This window comes from Pygoscelis adeliae, unplaced genomic scaffold (genome assembly GCF_000699105.1).
Source record: "Pygoscelis adeliae isolate BGI_AS28 unplaced genomic scaffold, ASM69910v1 Scaffold25, whole genome shotgun sequence".
NCBI lineage: Eukaryota > Metazoa > Chordata > Aves > Sphenisciformes > Spheniscidae > Pygoscelis > Pygoscelis adeliae.
The window spans coordinates 468644-479362 of record NW_008824808.1 but is presented as its reverse complement, the minus strand read 5'-3'; the positions used below and the strand labels follow the sequence as shown (position 1 = coordinate 479362).

At 44.7% G+C, this 10719-nt stretch overlaps 1 protein-coding gene across 1 annotated transcript in view; it reads left to right on the top strand.

Moving 5' to 3' along the window:
* Positions 1 to 10353, top strand: part of POMGNT2 (protein O-linked mannose N-acetylglucosaminyltransferase 2 (beta 1,4-)) — a 30662-nt gene extending 20309 nt beyond the window's left edge. The window contains 2 exon segments of the mRNA XM_009324165.1: positions 8035 to 9426; positions 9429 to 10353. Coding sequence (XP_009322440.1) covers positions 8127 to 9426; positions 9429 to 9862 — 1734 coding nt within the window. The 5' untranslated portion in view covers positions 8035 to 8126 and the 3' untranslated portion in view covers positions 9863 to 10353.
* The last annotated feature ends 366 nt before the right edge of the window (positions 10354 to 10719 follow it).

Below are 10719 nucleotides of genomic sequence, written 5' to 3'. Positions count from 1 at the left end.
GGGGGGGGGCTAGCATGTTTTTTGATGCTGTCTCCTTGCTCCCCCCTGCAACTTCACACTGAATCTCTCCTCTACATGTGCATGTGTGGGAAGGAGGTCGGTAGTTCATTTGTAGTCCCAGGTCTTTGTAGTCCCTCTTTGTTTGACTGGTGGTTTGCTTTATCATTTTTAAACAGAAGTCTCGTGGGGAAAACATCTTTGATCTGGACTAAATTCTGTAGGTTTTCAGAAATGTATTTCTTACTGGACAGGTGCTGCTTTGGGATTACTTTTTTTTTACCCTCCCCTAAAAACGTGCTAATGTAGAGCTTGTGGTAACCAAGGAGGGATTTTCACTGTTCTTATTGGCTGTGCTGTGCTCCGAACAATTTCGGCTTCTGCTTAGAATTTGCAGCACACAGGAGCGGTCTCAGGCACCGTGCTGATGGGAAGCGGGGAGAGCTCAGGCTGTAAATGCTGCTAAGCACCAGTCCTAGTGTCCAGATAACACAGGTACTCTTCCCATCGGAGAAGAAAGAAAGAAAGGATAGACAAAATACAGAGAATAACAAATGGCAGCTAAAGCCCAAAGGCATAGTTGGAGTGGCTGAAGCTCATCTTGTTCAGTACTTTTGGATTTCGCATCATATTCTTTTAAATTCACTTTTGCAGCATTAGTAAGTTTTCTGTTCAGCCACCCCCACTCTGTCTTTGCTTTAGGTAGACCACTGAAATAAAATAAACCTGCTGCTCTCTGACATGTTTTTGCTTCTGACAAAGGTATCGTGCTTACTGATTAACAGCAAGAGACCAGGCAAAAGGAGAGGTTTTTTTCTCATATGACAGTGCTGTTAATGCCAATATAACCTGATAGGTTTCAATGGGATACTCGGGTGAACAAAGATTGGCTGGAATGGACTCTCTTAAGCTTCCCCCATTGTCTAGCCATGGTTATTTTGAGTACCTTGAGTTTTCATCTTCAGGCTTGGGACTGTCAGAAGGTGAAGATTTGAGGGCTGAGGGAAATACTTTTTTTTTTCTTTTTCAGCTCATTTTTCTTACATCTCCCACCTCAAGCTTGTTTATATTTATCAGAAATGCATATTATTTAGGGGAATTTTCTGGAGATCACGGTTATTTTTTGTTTGGGGAAAGGATTTCATACTCTATGTCATTCTGGATGGAGAAGAGATCTTGGAAATGTGGACCTTAAAAGCCCAAGAAGTATTCTTTTTAGTTTCATACTTTTAGCTCAGTTTTGTGGTTTGCTTATATGCATTGGCTGCTTAGTGTTGGTATTTTTTTTTACTTGTTCTTTTGTAGATCAAGACAGCAGTATCAACAAATATTAAATCAATGGCTGCTAGTCAACATGAAAGTCAGGCTGGATCTCTTCCTGTCCCAGCTCTCACAGACTCTGAAATTAAATGGAAGAAAACTTAGATTTTCTATCCATAAGCACAACTGGAAGGTGTCCAGTAGCCACCAATATTCTCCTGTTCATATTGAAGGTATGTTTGCAGTAGGGACCGTTGCACAGAGCCTCAGTCTCCTTGGTTGCAGTCTTGTATGGAAAGATTTACAGTTTTGCTTTCTATTCTTGACTTATGCTAAACCATAAAAAAACTGAAGATAAACCTAATTTTGATTACAACTGTCTATAGATACCTAAAGGTTTTGTGAGACAGTTGTTTTTTTGAAAAAATATTGTTACATTTTTATTTTATTTTTTCTGAATAAAGTTCTATATTTAAAATTCCACTTGAAGCTGCAGAGTTAAGGTATTCTTATTTTTCATATCCCCTTTTTGTACCAGGCTTTGTTAATGATATTTGTAGCTTTAACTACTGGGTTTGCTCCCTTCGAGAATCTGCTCTTTTCCTGTTTAAAAAGTCAGCACTTCTACACTTGGCTGCTTTTTACAAAGAAAATGTTCCAGTATATCAATCATTCAGTGTACCATCCTTTCTTTAATGTGATATGTACTGTGAAAGATATATGTATCTCATTAAACAAATACAGTGAATAAGATGATAACAGCCTTTTGGGCTGTGGGGATTGACTTGCTTGTAGTTCTGTGGGAATCTGTGACAGAGATGAGAATAAAAGCCAGTTCTTGGCTGCCAAATCCTAACTCCCCCTCCTTCCAATCAGGAAAGTTGCCTTCTAGCAACTTCTGCTTTGAGCATGAATGAAGTAGGTATTTAAAACCGCATGTATTACATATACTGTATCCTTAGCTAAGCCTCTTGCAGCAGGGATGGGAGAAAGAACAGAAGACATTTTGCAGGGGGAATGTGAAATGCCATGTTTGCATGCTTTACTTTGCCCATGCTGGTCCTGGAAAGCCAGCCTAGCAAGAGACAGATCCGGGGGTAAGGAGTGCTAATGGGGAAAATGTCCTCAAGGAGGGAATATCTGCTCCCACCCCTCCCACTGTGTTGCCATAACAAGAAGGCAGCTCAGGGTCCCCTGCCCACTTCCCACCCAAGTGGCTCTGCCCTCACTCCTTCCCTGTCCTGTGGCAGAAGCAGCCCCAGTCCAGTTCCAGTTGTGCTGCATTTCTGGGAACTGCGGAGACGGTTCTGCCTGGACACCGCTGTCACGACTGGCGGGCTCTGTGGGGAGCTGGTCAGCTGGGCTAAACCCAAGTTGGCCTCCATGTAGAGGCAATTCTCTCTGCGCACAGAGTGGTGATGCTTTCGGGAAACGTGTGTCCTTCATGCTTTTTTCCATTTTGTGACCTTTTTTCCTGGCCTGCTGTAGCTCTGGAAAACTGAGCATTGGCTTGGAAAGTGCTTGGGCAGTTGGTAACAAAAGCTTGGCAAGGCCTAAGTAGCCAAAAACAGCACTTCTCATTTTGTTAATACCTGCAGGACTAGGTGGTCCCCCTTTAGATGTGCTGTTCACCCCGCTGACCCTTGTTCTCCCTAATCAAGCTCTTGTTTTGTTCCTCTGGAGTTCTTAGTAGTGCATGTTTGTGTCTTTTTTTTTTGTTGTGCGGACTTTGTAGCTTTTCTCCCAATTTCTTATCTAGATTATAATTTTTAAAATGGAGAAGAAATTTAAAACATTGTCCATCATATTAATAGCTTTAAAGTAGTGATTCATCCTACCCTAGCTTCATAATTAAAAAAAGAACAACAGAACTCATTTCTTAAATGAATCAAAACACTCCTTTATGCCAACTGCCTATTAGTAGAAATTTCTCTCTTCCATCTCACCCACTCTGATCTCCTCTGCATGTTAACAAGAGATGAAGAACAGCTTCCCCATCTATGCTTCCTGTTGTTTTCCCACTTCCTAAGGATATTTATAACATCAGATGACCAGCAGCTAACAGGCAGAAGGTGTTACTGTGTCCAAACTTCCAATAGAGTATTATGGGCCTGCAAGATGCTCGGGGTCTCTGCCAGAGGTGCTTGCTGAACACACCAGGCGCGTGCTCCTGAAGTCTTTACCTGCTCACCAGTAATCAGTGCTAGTTAGAGCAGCAGTAGCTGGGCTGAGGGGATGAAGCTGTGACCCTTTTGCTAAGTTAGTGAGAGCTGAGGAAGAGAATGGGGTAAGCTCTTCATGCCTTGATCTCTTTTGGAAAAAGAGAAAAGATAAGCTGACCAAAAATAGAGTCCCTCCCACAGGGTCTTAGCCTCTGGAGTGGCATCCGTTGTGGCCGAGAGCTGCAAACCTCAGGAAACGCTTATTTCCCTTGCAAAGTCTTGAGCTGCCCCTATGCCGGTGTGTTTGTTGAGCTCCCCATCTTTGACCGTGCGGTGCTGCAAGTCAGCTGCCCTGCTTCCCTGTCAGCATCGCTGCCAGGGAAATCTGCTCCTTAATGTCTCCCTCTCTCAATCCCGCTCCTCCCCTGCAGCCCGCTCCTGTCAGGAGTCCTCAAGGGCATGTCCCATCCCCTCCCATGGGGCATCTTTGCCCTCTGCCAGCGAGAAGCTCTGTGCTGCTTTTACGTGCATGTCCCTTCTGGCTAGGCTCTAGTCTATCAGCTGTCGTGTCTTCTGTTGCTGAAGGATGGTGCTTTAGCATTTCAAAGCAGAGAGTAAAAAAAAAAGTCAGTCCATGCGATTTCCTTGGTAACTGGGACACATTGCTCACATGGAGCAAAGCTGTGGTTATCCCAGTGTGACTGGGAAGTGAGAGGGTGGATGAGTGTGGTAGGGATGGGGAGGAGATAGTCTGTGGGCAACTGGGGGTGCGAATGGCCTAGATGCTAACCTATATGTAGAAAGAAACAGCACAGAGGACTCTGCTGTTAATGAAAGTAGCAGTGTGTCTGGCCTACCACTTCTGCAAGTGCTTTTCAGTTCTTAAGATGTTCTTCAATGACACCGTGGGACGGGAGTGGCAGCTCTAGACCCGTTTTGTGAGGGAGATTTAGTGATGAAAGTTTCTTTTATTGTGAAGTAGCTCTCTTCAGGTGGAAGATTAAATTCTTTCACCTATTTCAGAGTTACCTGCTGCCTCCTGGGAAAGTTTCCCATCCCAGGACGACTGCTGCTGACAACACTTAATGACTGATCTCAGCCTGGGGGACTGAGGAGCCAGGGGATATAGAGAGTGATTGCTTGCCTTTACCCCCTTGGTGCAGCCTCTCCTGGGTATGTAAAAGCAAATAGTCGGATGGTTTGTTACTATTTATGTTCTGTCACTCCCTGAAGAACCAAAGATTTTAGTTCTCTAAGGTCTGTGTTCACCAAAAGCAAAAGGTGGATGATAAAATGTGGGGAAACAGGCAAAGAATCAAGACTGTTCCCTGAGTAGCTGTGAAATTCTCCTTTCAGTTCTGCCTGTGACACCCCTTCCTGTCGATATCCCCTTGTTCACTTCCATCAAAAGCAGCTTTCAGCCAAGCAGCGTGAACCAGAATTTACGAACTGGCAATGAGGAACAGGAATGAAGATGGATTCCTTCAGCATTGCTAGCTTTTAACATTCATTCCTGACACCTGGTTGGCTAAAGCACATACACTCACTTCAGCTAAGTGCAGGGAAGTGAAAGAGCTGCAGTGAGGGAAGAGATGGAGGAGCGCCTTGCAGGTGATTTTTATTAAAAAGCTGAGTTGTTCATTTGTAGCCATTTAGTGGGTATTGCTGTAGCAGAGTCTGAAATGAAAATTGCTAACCTCCGAACATTGGCCGCATCCATCAGGCTGTATTTCTGAAGTGTCTCTTATGCCCTTCCCTTGCGGCTGGAGGAGAGAGTACAAATCAGTTGGGGTGAAACATTAGAACAGGCTGTTTCCAAGGAGGGCTGTTTGGCTCAAGGGGTTTGTAATGGTCAACGGAGCTGTCCATCACTGAGATGCCTGTGAAATGCAGGTGGTATCGGTGGTGTTTTTATGGACCGCTGGCTTCTGATGCCTTTGAAACACCCACACATACACACTCTCCCTGCCATACTGGAATAATAGAGGCCATGTGGTTTTCCCCCTCTGACAAGTTCTTGCAACTTGCGTTGACTCCGTTGAACTTGTAGGTACTTTGTTCTTCTGACCTGCAGTAATTAACTTTCACAATGCCTGCAGACTAGCCTTCATTTGAAATGTGTGCTTGTGGCAGAGGACTTGATTGTTAAAGGTCTCCTTCATGTACTGACTAGCAGGCTTTGCATGTGGCTGCTTGGGCTCGGTCCTTTCCTTGGGATGCTGCTGGAGTAATTTAAAGCTGTGCTCACAGGATGAGAGGTCTGTAGTGGAGAGGCTATGTGGAGAGTTGGATCATATCATTAGATGTCTTTCAAAGATAGCGAAGAAGTAAAATGAAGCTTTGGAAGTCTGGTACCAACAAAATAACTTAAGATCTGTCCCCATCAAAAATTTATTTTCCTGAAAACTGGTTTGATTGCATTAGCAGAGCCTAACCGAGTGATGTACTGCTGTCCCTAGTAGGTTTCCATTCAAGGCTGTCCATGGAACAGCCATGGTTGAGAGTTGTAAAGCCATCAGGAGCAGCAGTCATCCCCTGTTATAGAGAAGGAAAGATTGAGAGGTGATGGGACAGCCATCATTTGTCTGTGCAGGATATCTGTGGCACCTGGGACAAGACCAGGTTTAAATTGCTGTGGTGGAAACAAAGGCTGAGTGTTAGGAAAGAGTTTATCACAGTCCTTCATGCCTTTATTGCTAGAGAGTGGCTGAAGAGATGAATAAGTATTAAGAATGAGGTAGATAAGCATATTATGGGAGTGGTTTACAGAGAGCTGATCCTGCCCTGGTAATTAGATGACCACTCTGGGTCCCTTCCCATTTTCTTTTCCATGTTTGAAATCAAAACAACACCTTTTTAATTTGCTGCTTGCTTTTAGGGAGTTGCTAAATGAGGCAGTTTTTCAGACCACTTGCCAAAGGAGGTGGACTTCATTTCTGTTTCATTTGAGTAGCTAGAGCTGCTCTGAAATTTAAATGAATTTGTTGCTCGGATCCCCAGAGACCACCTCTTGAATCTGTGTGGCTTATGGCTAGCACTCGTTTCTTTGGCATTATTCAGTCTCCCACGTACCTTCGGTTCTTCCTAAGACAGGGATCCTGCAGGCTGTTGGGATCTCACAAGCTGTAGGGATCTCTTCTAACTTCACTGAATTCCATTAATGATTCTCCATTCAGTTCCAAGCTGCGTGAACCAGACTGCAGGATCAAGCTCTTAGGCTGCAATATCTCTTTTCAGAAGAACTCCCTTGACAGTAGAGAAGGTGTTTGCGTTGGCCCTAAATATGCCTTGCTGTCTTCCTCTACTCTGGCATATAAAAACAAGCATCTCTGGGTTAAAACGCTAAGGGACTATTGCTTGGGATGTCAGAGCATGTGCTTGAGACATTGCTTTTTTTTCCCTCCCTCCAAACTTGCATCAAAGGGAGTTTAAATTGCTACCTTTAAAAACTGCAGTTAGAAACAGACTAATCAGGTATATACCAATCAGAAATTTCCCTTCCTATATTCCCCAGGAGTCATGGCTGCAATTATTCACAGCCTGACTAGCAGTGAACCTTGATGCATAATGAAAATTGGAGCCTGTAAATACTGTAGGTGAATCAATATCTCAACTGAAGTTCACAGTTGAAAATGTAATCAATACTCTGATATAAGCCAGTAGTGTTTCTACATAGAAAGAAAACAGCAGCAGGATCTCTCCCATAACAGAAAAAGAAACAGGGAGGCCTTGGAGCGGCACAGAAAAGATTGTCAGGTTGGAATGGGGAAACACCAACACTAGAAACACTTCAAATGTATTACCTTCCCATTTGTATAAGGCTTGGTTGTGCTGGTACAAGTCAGACTCTCACTAAATGAAGGTTTGATTGCTGCAAGGAAAGCGGAGCTCTTTTTTCTCCCATGCCAATATTTCTTTTGGAAGATGATGGCAGCTCCTAGCCTTTGGTCCCGGATTGCAGCCAAAGAAATGACTGAGTGACTTGGGACACAAGGCAGTCTGTAGACCTGCAAGTCCTGGCCCACCCCCCCAATAAAATTAAATAGAATGTTATGTTCACTGGGTCACATTTCATATTGGAATGGAGTGTAGCAAAATCTATACTTGGCAATACTTGTACTATTATTATCTGCACAGTAAAGGCGAGAGGCAGAGTTGGGTACTTGCAGACATGCAAAAGGCCTATGGCAGATCAAGAGAAGGAGCTAGGCCTCCCAAGCCCTGTGCGAGTGGCTCAGTGATTGTAGCACTGTCTTTTCTCTTGCTGTTGGACTGGTCTGCAGAGCAAGCCAAAGTCCCAGGGAACATACCATTTTTTCTGACAAAGCTTCATAGAGCTCATCTTCAAACTGTCTTACTTTTTCTTCTCCAAAAGGGTAGAAATGAAAATGAGAGAGGAAGCCTTCCTGTAGAACAGCTCCCAGTTCTGTTTGCCTTCCCCCCCGCTCAGTTTTGGGTCGTGCTTTGGCATTCTTTTCTTTTCCCTCATTCCCTAGAAGGGGGAAAAAATGCTGAAAAAAGCCTAAACTCTCTTGGGTGGCCCATAAAATATGATTTATGGTGGAGCTGTAAACCTGATGTTTAAATGGTTCCTTTCTTGTTTTATTTTCCACAGGTCTTTGCTCTCACCATGTCAAGGAGTGTTAATGATGTGTTCCCTCTCCATTGCGTTCCCCACCTGTCATCTTGCTAGGATCTAACTACAGAATGAACATAGCAGCTGTGTTTAATGCCCTGCTCGTGTCTGTCCTCACTGCTGTGCTGTGGAAGTACATCAAACTGCGAGAGCATGCCTTCATGGTCGAAGAGGAGTTGGTCCTCACGCGTCAGTCTCAGGAACTCTCTCAGGTTCAGATTGACTACCATGCAGCTCTCCAGGCACTGGTGGAGGACGGTACCAGGATGGTGTGCACCGGCAGGATGCACACCGATCGCATCTGCCGCTTTGAGTCCCTCTGCTACTCTACCGAGGCTGAGGAGTTTGTCTACTTTCACAGCAACTCCTCGGTCATGCTACCCAACCTGGGCTCCCGGAGGTTCCAGCCGGCTCTGCTTGACCTCTCCTCGGTGGAAGATCACAACACCCAGTACTTCAACTTTGTGGAGCTGCCAGCTGCTGCGCTAAAATTTATGCCAAAGCCGGTCTTTGTGCCTGATGTGGCGCTGATCGCTAACAGGTTCAACCCAGACAACCTGATGCACGTCTTTCATGACGACCTCCTCCCCATTTATTACACCATGCAGCAGTTCTCTGATTTAGATCTGGAGGCACGGCTTTTCTTCATGGAAGGGTGGAGTGAAGGTGTTCACTTTGACCTCTACAAGTTACTGAGTAACAAGCAGCCGCTCCTCAGGGAGCAGCTCAAAACCCTGGGCAGGCTCCTCTGCTTTACCAAATCATATGTGGGACTGTCCAAAATCACCACCTGGTACCAGTATGGATTTGTCCAGCCACAAGGGCCGAAGGCTAACATCTTGGTTTCTGGTAATGAGATCAGGCAGTTCACCAAATTCATGATGCAGAAGCTGAACATCAGCTTGGAGGAAAGCTCCAGTGAGGAGTACATCGTAGTGTTCAGTCGAACAATCAACAGACTTATCCTAAATGAGGCAGAACTAATCCTGGCTCTTGCTCAGGAGTTTCAGATGAAAACCATTACCGTCTCTCTGGAGGAGCATTCATTTTCTGACATCGTCCGGTTGATCAGCAATGCGTCCATGCTGGTCAGCATGCATGGGGCCCAATTAGTCATGTCTCTCTTCCTGCCAAGAGGTGCCACGGTGGTGGAGCTCTTTCCTTATGCTATCAACCCTGAACACTACACCCCTTACAAAACCCTGGCAACCCTTCCTGGCATGGACCTGCAGTACATTGCCTGGCAAAACACTGACAGGGAAGACACCGTTACCTACCCGGACAGACCTTGGGATCAGGGCGGGATTGCTCATCTGGACAAAGCTGAGCAAGAGCGCATCATTAAGAGCACAGAGGTGCCGCGGCACCTCTGCTCCGCAACCCCGAGTGGCTGTTCCGTGCCTACCAGGACACGAAGGTGAACATCCCTTCTCTCATCCATGTCATCAGGCAGACTGTGAAGTCTAAGCCTGGACCCAGGAAGCAGAAGTGGTCTGGTAGCCTCTACCCTGGCAAAGTGAGGGATGCCAAGTGTCAAGCGTCTGTCCAGGGCACGAGCGAAGCTAAACTTGCCGTGTCCTGGCAGATCCCCTGGAACCTGAAGTATCTCAAGGTCAGAGAGGTGAAATATGAAGTATGGATACAAGAGCAAGGGGAAAACACTTACATGCCTTATATATTGTCCCATCAGAATCACACCTTCTCAGAAAACATTAAGCCCTTCACAATATACCTGGTGTGGATACGCTGCATCTTCAACAAAAATCTCCTGGGACCTTTTGCAGATGTGCTCTTGTGTAGTACATAACCTGTTGCGCTACCTGTACGGCTCTGCCCTGCTCTCCACTCCATCTGTGGTTTAAAACTTCGTGTCTTGTAGTTTGTAGAGGGCTGAAGAGGACTAGACTGTACCAGTGCCTAAGTGTCCATTTTATTGCACTCCATGTGTGTTCTTTAAATGGTATTTATTTCCAGTGAGTGTTTAAAAAAAAAAACCAAAACAAAACAGCCACCTCTGTGTTCTTCAGAGTAACTTCCGGAGGTTAAATTACATGCTGAATACATGTAATTGAAACAGAATGGAGGTGAATTGTGTGTACCTTGGTCGTGATTTAAATTCATTTCTATTGTGTGGTGAGTATTTAAGCACAGCGTTAAAGTGCAGTTAATTCCATGGCTAGGTGGGCAATTCTCATCAGCTTTTTCATTGTAAGTTACTTTTTTCAATAACCCTGACTGTAACTCTGCGTTCAAGATTTGGTACGAGAGCCTTCATTAAACTGCTGTAAACCTCCTCAATATTTTTTTGCTTTTTATTATCTGTCAAAATGGTTATTGTGATAGATTTATCTATTGCTGTGATAAAACGTGTATATGGGTAGCTTTTTATTTCTCATATTTTGGCTGAAGAGAATGAGACTACAGTGTCAGCTTCATGTTTAAAATCAGATTTTACTGCACGCCAATAGCAAAAGGCTGGAGTAGCAGATGGGAGATAGAAGGGATGGAGTGGATAAAATAATTTACTGTGTTTTAAGATCTGTTTTCTTTTTGTGAGTTGTGTGCAGGTCTGTGGGAAAGGAAGGAGATGGTTTGGAAGCGGTGACGGGGAAGAGATTGCACTTACAGCAGTCCGCTCAGGAAAATTAATTTTTTTGGTGTTTG